General features: G+C 52.7%; 1 protein-coding gene across 2 annotated transcripts in view; it reads left to right on the plus strand.

The window, feature by feature from the left end:
- Positions 1-627: 627 nt before the first annotated feature.
- TMEM181 (transmembrane protein 181) overlaps positions 628-21,598 on the plus strand; it is a 50,556-nt gene continuing 29,585 nt past the window's right edge. For both annotated transcript variants that reach the window (XR_013332990.1, XM_077755124.1), the window contains exons 1-4: positions 628-704; positions 11,546-11,649; positions 18,223-18,278; positions 19,992-20,082. Coding sequence is in view for 1 of the 2 variants with exons in the window: in XM_077755124.1 (XP_077611250.1) it covers positions 703-704; positions 11,546-11,649; positions 18,223-18,278; positions 19,992-20,082 (253 nt within the window). In the remaining variant the exon portion in view is untranslated. The remainder of the gene's footprint in view (positions 705-11,545; positions 11,650-18,222; positions 18,279-19,991; positions 20,083-21,598) is intronic.

Below are 21,598 nucleotides of genomic sequence, written 5' to 3' on the forward strand. Positions count from 1 at the left end.
GCCCCGTCCGCAGCGGCCTGCGGGCGGTGGGGACGGGGCGGCGTTCCGGGTCCGGTCTGGGCCAGAGGCACCCCAGGAGGGCCCTCGCAGGCCGGCTCCGGCCCTGCTCGCTCCGGAGACCCCGTCCCCCCAGGTTTGGGTGGCTAACGAGTGTCCCTCCCGGAGTTCGTCACCGCCTTCCCGGGGCAGCCTCCCCGCTGGAAGGGCGGTGGCCCCCAGCCCCGACAGTGGTCCTGTCCGTCATTTCTCTCTCAAAAGCGCCCAGAGCACCCCACTCAGCTGTTTGTGATCCAGCCCAGCTGAAGCTAGAGGTGCTTTCTAGTGGCTTTTTGATGATGGTGGCACGTTGGGAGCCTGCCACAGCCCTTTTAGATCTCCGGGACACCGAGCTTTACGAGTTTTAACCTGCTGACTTTGGGCCTTATTACCTCTGTGAAGTTCAGGGATTTTAAGGAGGAAAAACCTGTCCAGGGCCCCACAGACGCCAGCCCTAACGCTTGCGTTTGACGCAGCAGAGTCACCTGGGTGCCTCCCAGGGGACATCCGGGAAGAGAAGGAGAGAAAATTAACAAGTTTTGCGCTTGAGTTGCAAAAAGTCTGAAGTCACAGAGAAGGAGGCCCGGAGCGTCCGTGCTGCCGAGCAGCGCCTGGGCAGGAGGTTGGGGAACAGCCTTCAGCTGGAGGCAACCTTCAGGCAGGACTATGTGAGTTTCTCCGCGTCTGGGGCTGTAGGGGCTGGAAGGGTTGGCACCGGACCGCTGCCCGATCCTCTGCGGACGCAGAGAAGATCGGAGGGTGTTGCCGGAATGCAGACACATGTGATGGAGAGAAAGGTTTTTCCTCCCCTTCCTGGGAAGTTTCTGACTGTGGTGAATCACCTTAGCACAGCGTGGGAAACCAGGCTCGCCTCCGATGGCAGTCCCACACGGATGCTTCGAAGGTCTTTTGTTAATGAAACCCCAGGCAGAGGTGGCTTAACCGCGGTGCCTCCGCACAACTCCAGGGGCACGTTCATTCGTGGTCCATGTGAATAGCGAGCTTGGGACGCCGCGTGAAGTTGCCTGCTGGGGTTGTGCAAAGCTGAGACCCTGTAGCGGAGTGACAACAGAATGTTTTAGGAGGTTCTCCTACATGGCGAATGTCCTTGGGTCCGCGCAGCACAGCAGCCCTGGGTGGTGTGGGTGGTGTTACCCAGTTTACTCAGACCAGAGAATCAGAGAGCTTGCAGTGGGCGTTGGCCAGACTGCAGCGTGGTCTCCTGGGGAAGTCCGGGCCGTCTGTTACATGACAAGGAACCTGTTAACCAAAGGAGAACCTGCAAAGCACAGTTTGAGTGAAGGGTTTTAGTGGCGTGTTCCTCCTGTGGAGCAGTCGGCGGCCCGATGCTTTCCTAGAAGCCATGCCGGGCTCTGTGGAGCAAGGGGCTGGGGAGGGGGGATGTTGGTATCTGGAGGTCAGCCAGCCACCGTTGTCTCATTCAAGAGGACATGAAAGAAGTGGACGTCAGAAAAAATCTTTGGCGCACATCAGAATCTTACGAGAAAACAGCCTGAGGATCCGAAGCATTGGAAGGGTCAAAGTGCTCTTGTTGCCAGATGTGACAGAGAGTCCCGTGGAGAGAAGTGACTGGAGCAGGAAGAGGAGCCAGAGAAAGAATGCAGCGGGGGTGGGAGGGGGAGGAATGGAAGAGAAAAGGAGAGAAAGGAGCAGCCTGGTGGAGGAGCCCAGCTTGGGGGCGGGGGGTTCAGTGTGGGGTCTGTGGGACTGTGACCTCCCTGCTCACACCAGCCCTAGCCTACTCTTCTTAAAAGGGCAGGAGAGATTGCCATCAAAACCAGGCAGGATAAATAGTTCCTTAAATTAACGCTTTAAGCTTAAATTTCCTGCAAACTCCTGTCCGTTTCTGAGAATGCCCGGGAAGTGACAGGTGCTGGGGGTTCAGGAGGCGAGGACAGTGCGTGTCCCAGAGTTGCCGCCCTTACTTCCTGTTTGAGCTACAGCCGCCCCAGCGCTACACATAGTTGAGATATCTCAGGGTTGGTTTGTCGCTTTGCTTTTGCAGTAGCATTTCTCTGCAGACTCTGATAAGGTGGTTGTTGTCGGTGGTGTGTGTGTGTGTGTGTGTGTTGTTTGATATTTACAACCAGTTTTTGAAGAGTATATTTCACATGTCGCTTTCACCCCGGGTGCATTCCCGAGTGGAAGTGTATTAAGTAGACTCGTCTTCTGCCAGCAGTGACAGGGTGGCACAGACAGATTAGCACAGACCTTGTCGTGGTTTGTGTCCCAGGCCTTCCAAGTGTCCCGGTGCTTGAGGTGACAGCAAGCCTGTGTCAGTATCCTATTCTTGTAACTACAGAAGTTTTTTCTTAGGATTGTGCCTCTTAGGAATCATCCCCCCCCTCCCCCCACAAACCCAAATGATCTCTGGAGCTAATGAAAAATAACAAGGTTCTCTGTACCAGATAACTGCGCTGAGCCCCTTATGTGCGTCACTTCATGTCATCCTCACAGTCGCTTGCCCCGTGACCATTCCCTTTACTACAGATGACAACACTGAGGTGCAGAGAAGTCAGGTGAGGCTCTCAAGGTCACAGTATGTCGCAGACCTGAGGCTGGAGCCCGAGTAGGTGGCCCCAGAACCCACATTAGTGACATCCCTCAGGAGCCATTGGCGAAGAATGAATGTTACAGGGCTTTCGTGTCATGGCTCATCTAGTTGTCCCAGCTCCCCTTGGCGGCGGGACATGTCTGGTTCAGAAAGACATTTTACGGTTCAGGGACCGGAGGTCCTGAGAAGGAGAGTGGCTCACCCCAGGTCATCCTGCAGGTGGTGGCGGAGAGGCCACCCAGCACTGGTGCCTTCTAGCCGGGGCAGGCTGCCTTCAGAGCCTGGGTTCTTCTCCACTGCATGCGCCGTCTGGAGCCGGGCTTGGGGGCTGTCCCCTGGCTGGTGCGCTGACCAGCGTATGGCCCGCTTCCTTGTTCTCTCTGCCCCGGGAAGGGTGTTCCGTTAGCAAACACGCTCCCGGGCGTGAGTCACCCGGCTTGCAGCCGGGCAGGGGTACACACGGAGTCATGTTCCTTGAGGAGCGTAGATGAGCATATTCATTAAAATACACTTTGAGGTTGTTGGGCCTTGAATGTTTGCATAATGGCTTTTTTGACTAGGTAGTGATAAATTATAATATATTCAGGTTTGAATATATTCAGATATATTCCATATATGTCACTGATAGAAATTTCAGAGCTCTTACTTTGTTCTTCCTCTTAGAGTTTCTTCTCAAAACCCATTAAATAGTAGGTTTAAAAAGAAGTGTTTTTGGTTGGGGGGGGCCAAAGAGCCAGAGTGAGGGAATGGTGGGCCTCCTTTCTACCTCTGTCCTTGGGGGTTCAAATGCCCCCTCCTGCTGACTGGGACCTCAGCAGTGTATGCTCACCCTCACCTCTGATTTCCCGGCTGCAAAAGGGCTGATCGTACCTGCCTCACAGGCACCTAGCCTGGTACCAAATAGGTGCTTAGGGAATGGCAACTCTTGCCCTTTTCTTCACTTGGTTGGGTTCTGAGCTGGAGGAGGGGAGGTGTTACAGAGTGGATCATCAGGGATAGGATGAAAACAGATTTTTAGAAAAAAAATTTTATTGTGTATTTTTTGAGAGACAGAGACAGAGTGCGAGCAGGGGAGTGGCAGAGAGAGAGACACACACACAAAGTATTTGAAGCAGGCTCCAGGCTCCGAGTCGTCAGCACAGAGCCTGATGCGGGGCTCGAACCCACGGACTGTGAGATCATGTCCTGAGCCAAAGTCAGACACCCAACTGACTGAGCCCCCCAGGCATCCTGAAAACAGATTTTTTAAAAAAGAAAAAATAGGGGAAGGGGGAAAAAAAGCACAATTCTCACTACTATAATGAACCTGATTGAGTTCTTCTATGCTTTCTACTCTGTCCTGGCCTCTTCATTTTTTCATTTACAGCCGCCAGCGACCCTGGGGGTTTTCCGCTTGTCTCTGATTTACAGAAGAGGACACTGGGACCCTGAGAGTTACTTAGTCGTCTGCCTAGCAAGTGGCGGCTGGGGGTGGGGGCAGGGTTTGAAGCCAGGCTGACAGATCCGGGCAGCGCTTTGGACCACGGGAGAAGAGATTATTTTTATACATCTGAGGAGAAAAACAAAATCTTCGCTTAAAACATGCCAGTGTACGGAGATTGAAAGTCCCTTCCCACTGCCCAGATGCTAATTTTTTTAATTCTAAAGTGGGAAATCGGGGAAGGAGTCGAACAAGTAGCAAAATTTGTGATACTGAAATATTTTCAGTCTTATCTACCTACTGTATCGTGACTTTATGAGACCGGATAAAATATGCGTTTATAAAAACCCTTCGGCCTCCTGGATGCTGCGTGAGCGGGCTGGCATTTAGGGGTCTGTAAAAGGCGGAGACTGCTGTGGCCGCATCGCTGGAAGGCAGGGCCTTGAGGTGTTTTCTCGCCTTCTCTGCTCAGCCAAGTTCTGTCTGTGTCGTGGTCATTCTGCTCCAGGCCCATAAAGGGGCTCATTGAGTGTGTGCCTCTCCCCTGGTTTCTCACTGGTGCTGTTTTATTAACTCTTATAGGGCCTGCGTGGGCGGGAGACGAGCCTAGTGGGAAAGTAACTTCGGCTCCAGCAGTTCCGGAGCTCTCGGTGGCCCTAATGGGGACATGGCTTTCCAGGTGGCCGAGCAGGGGCCTGACTGAGGGTGCGTGCCGAGGGGAGGGCACTGGCTTGGAGCTGCTCTGGCCATTTCCAGACCTAGAGGGCAAAGGCCAGAGCCATAAAAAAACAAAAAAACAGAAAAACAAACAAACACAAAAACCCAAGACAACAGCAGAAGAAAAAGTTCGATTTTGCCATTCAGTGGTCTGTACTTGATTATCGCAGAGAAGTTAGAACATGGAGGAAGCAGAGTAAAGCCAGAGGAATGCATAGAAACGGAAGGAATCCTTAGTTGTGGGACTGTAGCGTATGGCCTATCATTTGTAAGGCTCAGCGCTGGGCCTAGAGAGGCAGGGAGGGGGGGGTGGGGGTGGAGGGGGGTGGGGGGAGCCCCAGGCTGGGGAGGCATGGCAGTCTACCAACAGTTCTCCCTACAGTGAAATCTGGAAGCGGGCATGAGCCTCCTTTCCTGCATTTGAGGGGACAGTTGCCCTGTCAGTGTGGTTGGGGGACAGCTGGGCCGGGAAGGAAGGGTGTGTGGGGCCCGGAGGGAAGGGACGGACGCAGTGACTAATCATCAATAGAAATCGGAAGGGCAAAGCCACAGGGATGGTTGGTGACTGCTTCACGTTCTGACACGACAGCCCCAGGTGCCTTGAACTGGGAGGTTTCTATACCTGTGTGACTTCGTGTCTTGAGTTTCATTTTTAATTATGGGTTTTTTTTTTTTCTTTTTTTGGTATGCGTATTGAGGGGAAGCATTGGTTCTTTTTTTTTTTTGTTAATGTTTATATATTCTGAGAGTGAGAATGAGCTTGTGAGCAGGGGAGGGGCAGAGAGAGAGAGGGAAAGGATCCCAAGCAAGCTCTGTGCTCTCAGCGCAGAGCCCGGTTCGGGGCTTGATCCCACGGTCCATGAGATCACGACCTGAGCCCACATCCAGAGTTGGACGTGTAACTGACGGAGGCACCCGGGCAGGCTCTGGGTTCTGGTGGAAAACCCATGGAAAGTGACTTAAACAACAGGGGCGTCCGGAAGTTGAAGTGGGCATGTCCAGGGCCACTTGGGTGGCTCTGTGTCCCTGTGGCCTAGGTGGTTTCTGTCTCGGGCCGTCAGTCCGGGCCCGTCAGCTATGTCCACTGTCTGACGTGCGGTGTGGCTGCAGCCACGGAGGCAGCGCTCGCCCGCACGTTCTCCCCACTGAAGAAGAGGAGGCTCTTCTCACACACCCCTTCCCGAGGCAGGGAAGCCTTGCCTAGCAGCCAGCGCCTGGCTGGCTTCCCGCAGGCTCTGGGCCCCGTTTGGGGTGTGGGGGGGAGTCTGGGCAAGGGAGGCTGGGCTGGAGGCCGGGGGCCCGGGGAGGAGGGGGCAGAGTGTGGCCCTGGGCAGACAGCGGTGGTGCTTCTGCCCTGGCCCCCAGAGAAATCCCCTCATGTCCCACGGCCCCTGTTCCTTCTTTAGAACGAAGTGGACGAGTTAGTGGGCGAGTTGTGTCCAAAGAAACACGGGTGATCATGTCACAGGTGTGGCAGGGATGGCTGTGGAGTGTTTGGCTGTCACGGTGACAGGGAAGCCACTGGAGAGTTCTGGACTGAGGGTGAGCACACCTGGCATCAGAGCAGTGAGGCGGAGAGCAGAGGGTGGGTGCTCAGGCCGGAGGCCGGAAGCCCAGGGGAGGCCTGACTGGAGGTCCCAGAAGGGCCGTGACACGATACATTTTGAAGGCTGTGTTGCATTAGATGCAGGGAGTGAGAAGACAGAGGTCGAAGGTGACGGCCCAGTTCTCTGCCTGAGCCCCTGGAAGGCTGGGGCTGCTACATCCTGGGGAGGGCGGGGCTCTGCAGAGACAGGGTCAGGGGAGGGTCCAGAGTCCAGCTTTGGATGGGTCACCCTGGCTGCCTACAGATACGCAAGTGGAGGGTCAGATGGGTGTTCCCTGTCACTCTGGGGCTCAGCTGGGCTGCGCTGTGAACGTGGAGCCGTTCTCCTGGAACAGGATGAGGTCACTGCGGAGAGCTGACTGGGGAGAGGGCAAAGGGCGGCACCGTGCAGATGTGTCCCGGCCAGACAGGGTGACGGCGACGCCTGGCTGCACAGGGCCCTGCGGGATGGTTTTCCTGCAGTCTTGTTGCGGGTGTTGATGGCTTCAGGGCACAGGCTTCACGGTACCTGGAGGCAGGCCTCTGGGGGATGGTTATGAAAATGCACAGTGAAGGGGAGGCTCTGCTCGCAGCCATTTGGACGCTGGCTGCAGTGTGGGGGACTGGCTTTCCCTGAAGGTGTTCTTAGTTTCTCGAGGAGATACATCTGGGTGGCATTTTAAATCACCCATCAAGTTGAGGTTAATTTCGAAAGGACCTGAACCGTCCAAGCCAGTGCTAAGGGGACAGTCTGTTGCGTTACATTTGTAAGGTCTTCCAAGGCTCAAGGGGCTCCAAGGAGGTGTGCATTTTAGAGTGTGTGTGTTAACTGCCTGAGTGTGAAAAGAGACGTGGGCCTGGAGAGGAAGGCTGGCGTTTGGTCCCCTCAAGAAGAGGAGGAGGGACAGCCGTCCTGAGCTGGCAGGGTTCTGTACGGGGCCTTCCTGCTCTGCTATCTGGGTAGATCCCACCACGTGCTGTGCTTGGCTTGGCCAGGGCTTCTGGGGACACGGGGGGTCCTCTCCCTGCTCCCGAGTATCTTACACCAGTTTGAGGGAAGTACATGGGACACTTTTGAGATAACTAATGAAAGTTGAGGAGGTGTTTTCTTGTGTCCGGCATCCATGCCGATAGATGAGTACTTGGTCTTCGGGCCGTCAGCTGTGTCGTGCAGGCCGTGTGTGTTGTCATAGGTTAAAGACAGGAGGGACGGGCGGGAGGGAAAGCTTCTTGGAGGAGGTGGGCCATGCCGGTGAGCCCTGCTGAGGCAGATTTCAGTGGTTTGGTGTGGAGAAGAGGGAGCCTTTCACATCGGGAGAGCAGGGTTGGATGGGCTGGTCTGGAGTCTGGCCCCACCGTGTTGGGAAACGTAGAGCTGAAGACCCGGATGCTGGTGCTTGGGTTTGAGCTCTGCCTCAGCCACTTAGTAGCTTGTGGGTCTAGGGCAGGTTACCTCCTTGTAAGTCTGAGCTCTCTCATCTGGGACGTGGGGACAGTGCTAGTACTTACCTCGGGAGGCGGTCGTGACGACCAAGGAAGGTAGTCATCCACGCAGGATACAGGCGGGGCGGTCGAAATGGTGGGGAAGGAACTGGGGGGACCGTGGCAGCTCTAAGGAGGAGTTAAACTTGACGGAGTGGCTGTGTGGAGCCCCAGAGGCTTGCTGTGCAGGGACAGCATGTGCACAGGGGCGCAGCAGGCAGGGGGGACGTCTGGCAGGCAGTGACCATGCGGGGGNGGGATGACTGAGAGAGAGGCATCCTCGGAGGTGATGCCAAGGTCGCAGGATGTGGGAATGGAGAAAGGGGGGAGGCAGGAAATGGGCAGTGGAAACAGCTTTTTAATTCATTATTTTGTTTTTTAATGGGTTCAGTTTTAAACTTATTGACCATTAAGTGGTGTAGACTCCTAAGTGGAAACATCTTGGGGCCATGGTGTCAGAGTGGGATCAGGGGCAGGGAGGAGGGTGGGANGAGCACTTAGAGAACATTCCTTCCGTTGGTGGCCTGATCATAGGGCGTCCAGGCTGCCTGCTCATGGAGACTTGCCTGGGCCATCGCGTAGCGTAGGTTCGCTTGGGAGGTGAAGTGGGGGGTAGGCAGAGAAAGCGCTGGAAGCCTGGGTCAGGCAGGAAGTGGTTGTGGGGCAGCCGGCAGGGTGAGCCGTGAAACTAGCCCCTCTGGGGAGTGGCCTCCACTCCCCGCTGCTGCCTCTCCTGTCTTTCCGTTGGCATCTCAGTGTCACTACTTTGACCGAACAGCGGTGCAGGGCTGTGATTTGTCTCGAATAGGAAGGTGTTCCTGAGGTTTTGGAAGTCTCTCGATGTCTAGTGAACTGCTTTGAAGTTTTTAGACACGAAGTCGAGAGCAGAAGGAGGCCCGGAGAGGAGGCACCATTGTGCACCGAGCCATCTCGGCGCTGGCGCTGGCCGATGGCATCCTGTGGCTGGAGGGGGTCCTTGGACCCCAGGCCCCCAGAGTGAGGATGCCTGGAAAGGTTTACAGCTGGAAGACGGCAGAAATGTGACTCCTTGCCCAGCCTGTCCCCAGCAAGCTTCGGTCACAGCCGCGGTTGTGCCCAGTCACAGTCTCTCAAGCAAGGGGCTTATTCTGCTTTCTGTGTCTTTTTTCCATTGAGTTGGGCGAGGCCTGACTTTTGAACCAGGAAAATTTGCAATAAGTTGGATTTAAGTAACAGGGCTTTTAAAAAATTTTTGATGTTTATTATTTGTTTTTGAGAGAGAGCGTGAGTGCGTCTGAGCGGGAGAGGGGCAGAGAGAGAGGGAGACACAGAATCTGAAGCAGGCTCCAGGCTCTGGGCTGATGTGGGGCTTGAACCCTGAGCCGAAGTCGGACGCTTAACCGAGGCGCCCGTAAGCAGCAGTTTTGTCTAGATTTGTCTCGAGCCCTGGAGGAGGAAAGTGGCACAGCTCCCATTGCTTTGCTGGTCTCTCTTCTCCCCATTCCCTCTCATCTGCTAAATAAATGAGCTTTTCTAGCAAATGATTGATAATGTGCTTTAATGATAGTGTGTTTTTAAAAATCAAAATTTAAATATAATTATTCTTACTCTGTTTTTCTCTGCTTCTAAGTAACGTCTTTTGGACTCTATCTTACCTGTGCTGGGGGCCCTCAGCGCCCCTCAGAGCCTCAGTACGGGGTGAGCAGCAGAGTGGGGTGTAATTTTTTACACAACTGTAGATTTACGGGAGAATGGCAAGCATAGCGCAGAGCGTCCCTGCATGCCCTTCACCCAGCTTCGCCGCTTGCTGGCATCTCAGCACCGTGGCGCATTTATCAGAGCTGAGAGCGCGACGTCTGTGTGGTCCTGTGAACTACGGACGGTACTTGCATTTTCCCAGCATCTAGTCCATTTAGCTTTGTGTCGTGTTTTTCCCAAGTGAAAATGCCCCGTGCAGCTGCACAGAAATCTTCCCTTCTGCAGACTGTGCTAAGGATCTGCATTATTAGCCTCGACACCTGGGGATGCAGAGAAATGACAAAGAGGACCTTGTTCGCACGCTGCCCCACCTCCACAGGGCTTTCTCCAGAAGGGCACTCGCGGAGGTGGGTCCCCTCTGCTCTCCCTGCCTCCCTGAGCCTCCTTCCTGCCAAGGAGCCGAGCTGTGACATCTCAGGCAAGTGTTCTGCCGTGTCTAGACCCCAGTGTCCCCATGTGTAAGTCGAAGGGGTTAGACTTCCTCCCGGCGGTCATCTCCGGCTCTAATATATTAAGACTTTCAGGCCTCTTACAATCATTAGGATCCAAAATCAGAGTTGGGGTCAGGCCACTGAATTCACTGGTCCTCATTTCTCGGGCACAGCAGGGTCGTTTGTGGGTCAGCCTGTGGACTTGAGTCTGAAGGAAGAGATGGGGCACGTGTGTCTTTACTTCTTCACTGGGACCGTCATTCAGTGAAACACGGTGACGCTGACCTCAGAGTTCACTCGCACAAAGGTCTGGCGGGTCCTGCTGGAGGGAGCCGGCTTGGTATCGGCCGGGCCACGTCTGCGCCAAGGTGGCTTCTGGGCCCCGCCTTTGCCCCGAGATACCGTGCGGCTGGTTTCCTGCTCTGGAACTGGAATCGTCAGCCACGTAGAGGAGAGGCTGTATGTGTGCACACAGCACCTACCAGAAAAGCAAATAACCTTTCCTTCCGTTTCAGTCCTAAGCCTGGCTCTCCCGGCCCCAGGCGTGTGCAGACTGTTCTGAGGTGTGAGAAGGTCCTCCTTCTGTCCCAGCTCCCAGGACCAGGAAGTGCTGTGGGACTAAGATGAATGTAAAAAGCAAAACGAAACAAAGCCTCCGCCCGTCACTCACCTCTTTGGGCTTATGGGTCTCCTCTTTAGGTTATTCGGTAGCGGTCAGCCGCCTCTCCGCAGGCAGGTTGAACTGAAACACAGCCACGCACACGCGTGCCCATCACGCCTGCCTGCATGTAGAGGCCGCAGGGAGGACCGGAGGCTGTGGCTGCCCAGGCCTCAGGCATTTTAGTCGGGTCCTTCGTGGATTTTTCTTCTCTGCTGGCACCGGAGGTAGGGTGTTCTTAAGGAGAACTGATCCTTCCCCACTGCTATTTTCTTCCAACCAGAGGAGAAACTAGGAGTGAGTGGGGAGGACCTCCTGACGGGGGTGGGGGGATGGGGTGGACCCGCTGAGTTGCTCTTCACGTTGGAGTAAGTCACAGAAGACCGCGGGCGGCGTGCTCGGTGAAGGCCAGGCTGCGCTCTGCCACGTGGGCTGGTGCAGGTGCTGGCTGTGCGGGGCCCTGGACAGGAAACGTAAGGCCGTGGGCTTCCTGGACGGCCAGGTAGGGGGATGTGTGTGGGCGGCACCTGCGGTTCCCAGCCTGGGCTTGACGGTGCCAGCGGGGAGGTCCTCCGCGCACCTGGGCTCTGCTCTGGCCGCCGAAGGCAGGGGTGTGTAGAGGGGCTGAGCCACCACGTGGATGGCGTGGTGAAACATGCCCTGGGTGGCCATCGAAGCCACAGCACACTCATGCTACGAGGAGTGGGGGTGTGGCCAGCCCCACGCAGAGCAGCCCTTGGCCCAGGACTTAGGGGCCACAGCACGGGCTGGGGACTGTCCGCTGAGGCGTTTCAGTCAGGCAGGCCAGCTGGCTCCCTGGTAGGCCTGCTCCTGGGGTGGGAGGGGACAGCCTGATGCGACCTCGCCACCCCTGCCTGACCCTCACGCGCTGGCTTCTCCGCAGGCTGGCGCCCATGCGGCTGTACACGCTCTCCAAGCGCCACTTTGTCCTCGTGTTCGTCGTCTTCTTCGTCTGTTTTGGCCTGACCGTCTTCGTTGGGATCAGAGGTAAGGCGCAGTTTTTGATCATTTTATCATTTAGTTACCTTGGTACACGCTTTTCAGCCCCGCTGAGCTGTCCCCACCTGCTGTCACCCACCAAGGGTCCCATTGTGGGGGTGAAGTACCGGTACCCACTGAGTGAGGGGTAACCCTGGCCTTGCCCCGCAGAGCAGCCAGGGCTGGAGTTTAGCTTGGCAGCAGCCAGGGCTGGAGTTTAGCTTGGCAGCACCGGGCCGCCTTGACCGCATGCCTCTTAGTGGACAGTCCAACATTGTTGCACAGTCTCTGGTGCTCGGGGCCCAGCCTGGGTGCTGGCGAGTCCAGGACGTGCTGGCCGACAGGGGCCATGGGCCGCATAAACGGTCCAGATTCGAGGGAGGGCCTGAGGTGGCCATGAGCACGGAGCTGGGGTGACCTGGGGGAGCCGGGAGGCTGCTCTAGTGACACCCCGAGCTCTTGGCAGGCGGGGACCTGCAGATTGGCTTTCGTCTTGTGCTCAGGGCACCAGGCACCCTGGGGTTCTAGAACATGCAGTTTGCGGGGAAGAGCCACACCATAATGCTTTCAGCTTCGGAAATGCCTTTGAATCATCCAGTCCAACCCCACTTCACACAGATGGAAAATAGAACCAGAGAAATTGGCCCATTTTCAGCAGGTTCCCAGAAACCCAGTCTCTTCAGCCCTGTCCCGGGGGGGAGTGGGGAGGGGGCAGGAGACAAGGAGCCTGTGTAGGTTGTTTCTTCTTTCTTACTTAAGTATCTTTTTTACTGAGGGTGATTTTTGGTAGATGTTTAACTGCGGTATTTCCTATTAAGTCGAATGACACTTAGGCTTCGCCTGTCCCAGAGGCCTCCAAAGGCCAGTTTCTTAACCTGCCCTGGACGTGGGCTGGATGAATGGCCCAAGGAAGCTGGGGAGAGGGGGGTTGTTTATGTGCCGTTTGCCTGCTGATGACCAAAATGATGGTGACAATAGCAACTGTGGCCTCCTCTTTTCCTGCCCATGAAGTCATCAGGGAATAAGTTACATTAATCACAGCACAGGACGGATCAGTCATCTTACCATCATACTTGATTTTTGTAACTGTCCTTCTAAGATTGGTAGGAGAGACATTCATACCCTTGTGATCTGCAGTCTCGCGGGACCTCCGCCAGCTCGTTTCCTTAAGCCACGGATGCCGCAACATCCGTGATTATATTTGACCTTTTCCACTCTTGCAAAAATGTGAAGTGATGCACCTGGGCTGAGACCAGAACGATGTCAGGGTTGCCCTGTCCCTTCCCGTCTTCCCAGTGAGTGCTGGTGTAAGGGTTCTCCAGAGAAACACACCACTAAGGTATACGTAGATACCGATATAGATGGATTTACTGTGCCTTCGGGGCCCGCTCGGGCCCGATCACATATGCCCCCCTTCCGTCGGATGATGGAGTGCTGCTGTGCGTGCCCAGCTTCGTGTCCCAGTGGGTCGGGTAACACCCAGCTCGTAATGGGCAGCTCCGGTCTCCTGGTAACTTGGGGGCCCACGGGTAAGCGTTTGGTCTCCGCTAAACACGCTCTAGCAAGGCAAGAGCCGCGTCTCACAAGGGGAGTGTGATCTGTGGGGGAGGCAGGGGTCCCAAGGGCCTGTGCTAAGCTTCATCTGTGGGCCCTGCCAAAGGCTCCAAGTGACATCCTTGTCTCCTGCTGACATCTCAGACACCTTTATACCTGTGGCGTTCTGTGGCCCCGCAGCAGGCAGCCCGATGTGGGCTCCCCTCCGCAGCAGGCAGCTTGATGTGCCTGCCCCCCCCGCCCCCCAGCAGGCAGCCCGCACGGCAGCCCAGGCCTGTTGGAGGGCCTTCCCTTGTGCTGGTCCCTGCTCGAAACTTGCAGCTTTTTGGGTTACGAGGTAAATAGGCCAGAGTATGACACCCGAGTGAGGAACACGTTGCCGCTAAAACACAAAGAGGCGAGGCCTGCGAGGTGTCGTGGCTCTGGTTTGGTTGTAGGGGGGCCCAGATACAACGGTTAATCTTACACCTTGGAAGGGATCTCACTCCGTGGCGCACACCATCGCACCCCTGGACATCTCACTGAGGTAGAAGGCCCCTGAATTTTAACCACATTTGTTTCCTGTTCTCCGAGGTGCCAGTGTCTTACCAGTAAGTCTAGAGTAGTTGCTACTTCTTGCTCAGCAGGCCCGGTCAGCATAAAGTCATCAGTGCAATGGGCCAGCACGCCCGCTCGTGAAGGGAAAGAGGGCCAAGATCTGTGCGAACTAAGTTATGATGTCGGCCTGGAGATTTGACCTTCCTTTGAGGGCAGACAGTGAAGGCGTATTGCTGGCCTGGCTTCTGGTGGGCCTTGTTCTCAGGGATGAAGAAAATGGAGTTTGCCAGGTCAGTAGCTGCCTGCCAGGTCCCAGAGGATGTGTGAATTGGCCCAAGCGATGAAACCCTGCCTGGTAGAGCAGCTGCGGTCGGAACCACCACCTGGTTGAGCCGGTGGCGATCTTCCCTCTCCAAGATCCCCCTACCTTCTGCCCAGGCCTGAGGGGCCAGTTGAACAGGGGTGTGGTGGGAACCTTTCAAGTTGGGAGACGGGAGGACTCATGGCTGCAGTCGCTTCAGGAATGCGATACTGGTTTTGATGCTGTTTTTGTGAGCACAGGCTCCATGCAGTGTGCGGGCGGTGCCGGGTGCTGAGTGTAACTATTGCACTTCTGCGTTATGGAGCTGGGGACCCATGGGTCCCACTGTGACATGTACCTGAGCTAAAACCCCACTGATCACCTGACCTCCGGAAGTCCCTACTCTGACTGGCAGGCCGCGCTGATGTTTTGGGTCTCCTGAAATTAGCGACAGTTCAGAGCCGGTGTCCGGGGGGTCCCCAAATTGTATTTCTTTTTCCCCAGAGTGCACTTATCTAGGCAAGAGGTTGTAGGTTCCTTTGGGAGAATGATTACGGGCACACATTTTTGACAGTGTACTGGGGTGCTTTCTTAAGGGGACCCAGTGTCCTCTTCACTCCAGGGTGTGCATCTGTAACATGCAGTCAAATGCTCTACCACTGACCTATACCCCCTTGCGTCTGTAACATGGCTCAGATCTGGAAACTACTGATGGGCTGTGAGTCTCTGTTTTTGTGATTCTGGTTACACTTTTGTTCACTTAGACTTTTCTGCTTACACAGATCAGGTAAGACTTGAGTAGGCTTCCTGTGCATTTCACTTCTAGAAACACCATAATCAACTAGCCAGCGCCACAGGTCTGTGCGAATCAGGCAGTCGGATTGGTGCCTTGACTCTCCTGTTTGTCATGGTGCCCATACCCACCTTGGTTTTGGTGGCCGAGTGCCACCGCTTGGCCCCACGACTCCTGGGACCCAGGTACTCTCATTGCATTTGGTTTCCTTCGTTCAGTGACCATGGCTCTGCTATAAGGGTGGCCTGCCAAGCAGGGCAGCCCGTAGAGCTCTTTGCTGGGGCTCCCCTCACGAACTTATTCCTCATAGCAGTGGTGAAAGCTCCGTCTTCTGGACTCTTCCACCAGGATTTAAATGACAAATCCACCCTAGTGTTCCAGTCTCTCCAAGCCTCTGAATCCCTTCCTCTCCATGAAGCCAAGGCAGCTGTGGCATTTCTGATTTGCTTTCTGGGGACCACGTTTTGGTCTGTGTTTTAACCAACCAACCAAACTGTTAGAGCCCTCCCCAGCTGCCTGGCTCCGGCACGCAACACGCTGTCTCTGCTGAGTGAGCCCGAATCCTCCCTGGTCCAACTTCCCTTCCTTCCCCCGTGTTCCCCACACCTTTAGTGGTCATTTCCACACATGTTCCCCAGATTTCTCTCTGTGTAAATCAGAAAACTCAAGTAGTTCTTTGAGAGTGTAGTGCATCTCCTCATGGGTCACACTTGGTACCTGACCTTCAGGGGCCTGCTGGGACTTGAGTCTAGTTATTGTTCTAGAAGCAAAGAGGAGACATAGTTCAGCAGAATCTGCATTGTCTTGCACGGCCCTCAGGGGGGACCATTTCCTTAGGTAATGCAGGGGTTTCGCCTCAGAAGGAGGTAGAAAGGAGATAAGAATGGAGAGAACACATAGTGGCAAAGAAGGTGCATTGAAATGTAGCAGCGCCATGCCCCAGTTTCCCCGGGATCCTCCTGCGCGTCCCCAGACCAGGACCCCATGTCCCCCAGTCAGCGTCCTCACTTCAGCAGTGAGACAGCCTGTGAGGCAGTGTCCAACTTGTGTTACAGTTCTGCCAGTTGCAGGATGAGATTCTGGGCTTGATTTTCAGCACTCAGCCCTGTGGCTATGGTGACAGGGGTCGCCGTCAGGGCACACAGAAGCTGTCAGGTCAGGTACGCAGGGCGGGAGCTGGAAATTCAAACCCCTGAGCTCACCTTTTCTTTTACCTCATTGTCCAGGGACATTAGGAACAACCAGTCAACTCATTCTATTAGTTTTCAAAAAAAAAATTTTTTTTACGTTTATCCATCTATTTTGGGAGAGAGAGAGAGCGAGAGCGAGAGAGTGCGAGTGCGCACGCGTGTGTGAGTGAGCATGCAGGGGAAGGGCAGAGGGAGAGGGAAAGAGAGAATCCCAAGCAGGCTCCACACTGTCAGCACAGAGCTCAATGTGGGACTTGATCCCACGAACCGTGAGATCGTGACCTGAGCAGGACACAACTAAGTAAGCCACCCAGACACCCCACTCAGTAACAACTTTAAATCTAATCAGATTAGAGAACCAATTCCAGAAACCCCAGAACCAATATTTTAAAAGCTCATCATTAATATTCTGTCGCTCTGTAACCACTCTCAGTGCCAAATTCTATATTAGTCAGGATTCCCCAGAGAAATGGAACCAAACTTTACGCGCACACTCATAGACACATACGCTCATCAGAGGGGGGAGGGGGAGAGAGGGAGACAGAGAGAGGGACAGGGGTGGAGAGGAAAGAGAGATTTATCATCAGGAACTGGCTCACAGGATAATGGACGCTGGGAAGTTGCAAGATCTGGAGGCCCAGCAGAGCCGGTTAAGTTCCCGTCTGTGTCTGGAAACCGATGAAGCTCTGGGGGCCAGCTTGAAGACCAAGAGCAAGACCAGGCGGAGAGCGGGTTCTCCCTCACTCAGCTTTCTGCTCTGTTCAGGCCTTCAACCATTTGGATGAGGCCCACCCACATCGGGGAGGACAGTCTTTTTTTCCCTCTGTCCACTGATTCACCAGAATCATATTTAGCCAGGTATCTGGGCACCCCAGGGCCCAGTCAGATTGACACAAAATCACCATCCTACGTCCTGTGGTAACATTGTTAGGATTTCAGCATTAGGAGCGACTTAGCGGCCACTGGGTTAATCACTCTCATTTTGCAGATATGAAAACAGATTCAGAAAGCCAAGTTGGCTAAGGCTAGAGTCTGGACTTTCTGACTCCTAGGTCTTAATTCTTCCTGAGAAAGCAGACTGCCTTATTTCCTGGAACAGGGATTTGCTCAGATTGTGAGTCTGTTTAAGATAAACCTCGCTGTGGGTGCAAGCCTCCTTCCCACATAGGGACGGCCTCTCGGATTCATAAACGTTCCAGACACGTGTTGCTATGTTGCTTACATACTCGTTACATACTTGCTGTAAGTACCTGAGTATCATACTTGCTGTACATACTGGAGTATTTCAGTACAGGGAGGTTCCTTGGCGGCAGGCTGGGAGTGGTCACCCAGGCCTCCCAGAAAACCAGCATCCCAGCTGCGAGTGATTTGTTGTAGAGCAAATTAAATTAAATCCCGCTTCATACCGTTTCCTTTGATTGCTTCTTTTAAAAGGCCAGAGCTCTGAAAAATGACATTGTAGGATTCCATGAAGCATATAGATCTTTTGTTTCAGGAAGAGCATTGAATATACAATAATATATTTTATGCTTTTTATATCCTGAGCTCAATACATATTTTTGGAAACTCGATTAATTGGATGAACAGATAAATGTGTCTTATTTAGCAGAAATTGTTACACTTTACAAAATATATAGACAGCATCTGTTCATTAATGGTTTCTTGGATCTGAGCACTCAGGAGTGAGCCCTCATTGAAAGCAAAGGAGAGGTTTTGCGTATATAGATCCTGTGAAGTCACACAGAGTGTGTGGCAGTCACGTGGTGTCCACCTGGTCAGGAAGTCACCAAGTGCCACACAGTGGATGTTGTGTGTCTGTATGTTTATATGTCCCCTAAGGACAGACCAGGAAGATAGGGCCACCTCTACATAATGTAAGCCTTTCTTGGCATTTGAGTGACAATCAATAGGGCCACCTGGGTGGCTCAGTCAGTTAAGTGTCTGACTTCAGCTCAGGTCATGATCTCATGGTTTGTGAGTCTGAGCCCCGTGTTGGGCTTTATGCTGACAGCTCAGAGCCTGGAGCTGCTTCATGGATTCTGTCTCCTTCTCTCTCTGCTCCTCTCCTGCTCGTAGTCTGTCTCTCTCAAAAATAAATAAGACATTACAAAAAAATAAATAAATAAATAAATTTTTTAAGAAAAAACAATCAATTAATTATTGATACAGATATAACCTGTTTTTCTTCTTCTCTGTTACATTTTTAGGGCCCAAAGTGATCCAGACTTCCGCAGCTAATTTTTCCCTAAATAATAGTAAAAAGGTAAGAAGACCGAGTCGAGGAGGCAGCTGGGGGGGCCCCGTAACTTCCGGCTCGCTCAGCCGTGGTCCTGGTGGAGGGTCCGTGCGCCACTCTCGCCCTGAGGCTTCCTTCTTCGGCCACACACGCTTCTTACACCGCTGTCAGCTGCTGGGCTCTGGGCTCTGGTTTGCTGAAAGGGCCTTTTCCGCTGCAGTCAGCACCACAGCACTGGGAGAGGCTGGTGGTGGTACCTGTGAGGGAGCTGCGGTTCCTTTCCCAGTGCCGGTTGACTCCCCCTGATTCCTGTCGCCCATGAGTCTTACTGGCTTGTAAGGTCTAACAGTGCTGCCGCTCACTTGGGCAGCTGACTATTTCTTATTGCGTTTATGCAAGTTAAGATGCAGTGTCTGCGGTGGGTTTCTCGCAGGCACAGGTCTTCCTGGTGATTGTTTGGTGTTCCTTGCATAAACTCGGTTTAAATGAAAAATCCTTTTTCTTTTCTTTTTTTCATGGGGTTGATTCTTCAGCATGTTTAGAGAAAACAAAGGTCCTTCCAGTTGGAGAATTTGAGCAGTCTTTAATAAATGCTAACTAGCGAGAGCCCAAACAGCCAAACCCCTTTATTTTTCCGCATATCAGACATAGTATCTGTATCTGTAAACTGAACGCAGTTGCCCCACGTTCTCATGGCATCATAACATGTTTAAATCGGCATATTTGCCCCCAAATATTCCCTTGTCTTCCTTCTCCTAGCTCCCTAGTGGTGGGTTTTCATCCTTAAGATTTCCAAAAAAAGCCAAAGGACAAAAATGTCTGAAAGCTTACCTTTTAATTCTTTCCCCTTCTTATTCTAGTTTGAAAGGGCCCCCCGGTTAGCCCTTGACGTCTGTGCTTATTTTCTTTATTTCCTGCCCTGAGGGTCTGATCTGAAGAGGTTCAGTCATGGAGCTTCCTGACCACAGTTTGGTCTTTTTAAAATTTCTGTCTCTGAGGATGTAAGTCCTTTTCTGACACTAACAATAGCAGCCTTCCCACCAGACCCACTTGCCCTGCAAGATGCTAGACCCCCTGGTAGGTGTCATAGCCTCGATGGCTTCGGGCACGACTTTGGGCGTCGGGAGTTTAAAACACAATGACATATTTACATGCAAAGGCTACACATTCAAATAATGTATTTCTTTGGGACCCTGGGTGGGTTCCAAACGCTTACACAGTGTTCTCTGTATCGCATGGCTGCCGGAAGCCAGTGTTAGGGTTTTCAGCAGACACTGCTGGAAGTGTCATTGGCAGAAGTATTCTTGGCAAGAATCCCCTCTAATTTTTCTCTCCAGGGGTGTTAAGACTTTGCTAAAGCTGAAAACAATTGGCCTCTCCCAGCAACAGGTCTGGCAGATTGGTACCGAGACATCTTTGATGTCCTTTATTATCATAACACATCATATGTGCTTTTAATTTTTTTCTCCAAGATGGCCTTTTCTTGGTATTTAAGTAGGAATGTGATCCCAAGGCTGCAGGTGGTGGGCATCGGAGGTGCTCCTGAGACAGAGGTGACTGCAGTAGAAAGTCCTCCCTTTTTCTTGAGGGAGAATTTCACTTCCGTTGTCTAAAGGGAAGCCACACATTTGTGAGCTAACACACCAACCTTTGTGACTAAATGTAAATTTTGTGTATTAAGATGGACTGAATGAAAAGGTCCTATGGGTTACTTAACTTTTTTTTTTCTTTTTGCCTTAGCTGAAGCCAATTCAGATACTTTCAAATCCACTGTCTACGTATAATCAGCAACTGTGGCTGACATGTGTTGTTGAGTTGGATCAATCAAAAGGTATGAAGTCTGGCATTTTGGAATGATTTGTCTTTGTACATTGCACCATATTTGAAAGATTGAGGGAGCTTTAAAGTCTTTGAACAAGCGTTCAAAGGTGGATCAAAAGGATGGTCATTATTTATACTAGCAACAAATTGGAAGCCCCTTAAAAGTCTGCCAGTGTCTTCCAGGGTAGGTTAGAAGTAAGTCAGCACCGGTCAGCTCGCAGGGAGCACTCATCAGCTGAGCTCAGTGGCTGCACAGCATAGGTGCTGCTACAGCAGCCTTTTTCCATGGGGTCCTGGGAGAGAATTAAGTTCTGATGCCCTGAGGTGATGGTTCCGCACCCCAGGGACGCTTGGCAGTGTTGAGGAACATGGTGACATTTTGGTTGTCCCCACTGGGGAGGTGGGATACTACTAGTATCTAGAGGGAGGAGGCCAGGGATGCTGCTAAATTTCCCGTAGTGCATGGCGGCCCCCCGACAACCGATCGTCGGGCCTCAAAGTATCAGTGGTGCTGAGGCTGAGAAGCCCTGGCTGGGGGCGCCCACAGTTTATGACGCATCAGCTCTGTCCAGAGCGGCACCAGTTAGTACCATCTGGTGGGGACTGAGGAAATGGTCGCCCGCATTATTTTCCATGTTCTGTGATCAGACGAGGTGTTTTGGTTGAGAAAGAATTTGAAAAGATAAACCCATGACCACAGTGAATTAAATGAAAAAAAGTATATTTCAAAAAAAAAATTAATCCCTTTTTATAACATTTTATTATTTTTTTAGAGTTTTTTCTGAGAGAGACAGAGATAGTGCAAATGGGGGAGGGACAGAGACAGAGGGAGACAAAGACTCCCAAGCAGGCTCCGCATGGTCAGCACGGAGCCTGACGTGGGGCTGGAACTCATGAAACCGTGAGATCGTGACCTGAGCCAAAGCCCAAGAGTCAGACACTTAATTGACTGAGCCGCCCAGGCGCCCCACTTCCTTATAACATTTTATAAAGCACAAATAAATTTGGCATTACTGTGTATTTTTCTGTCTAGAGAATGGTCTGGAAGGATCAACACAGCATGTTAATTATGGTTATCTCTGATGGGATTATAAGTGTTTTATTTTTTTAAATATTTATTTTGAGAGAGAGAGAGAGAGGGAGACAGAGATAGCATGAGCTGGGGAGGGGCAGAGAGAGAGAGACACACACAAAATCTGAAGCAGGCTCCAGGCTCTGAGCTGTCAGCACAGAGACTGATGTGGGGCTCAAACCCACAAACTGTGAGATCATGACCTGAGCCAAAGTCAGATACTCAACCGACTGAGCCACCCAGGTGCCCTGGGATTAGTATTTTTTATTCTCTGATTTTTTTTCAACAGTGTACATAAAAACAGAAAAATAATAAATTATAGAAACAGAAAAATAAATCTGACTTTATTTTGGTGTAAAGTTTAACGTTTACATGGGGAATTAAAAAATAAAATTTCATTAGCCATGAAGTACTTGCCCTTTTGTGAACCAAAACTGATGAATCTGGAATGAAG

This window comes from Crocuta crocuta, unplaced genomic scaffold (genome assembly GCF_008692635.1).
Source record: "Crocuta crocuta isolate KB4526 unplaced genomic scaffold, BGI_CrCroc_1.0 scaffold11, whole genome shotgun sequence".
Lineage (NCBI taxonomy): Eukaryota > Metazoa > Chordata > Mammalia > Carnivora > Hyaenidae > Crocuta > Crocuta crocuta.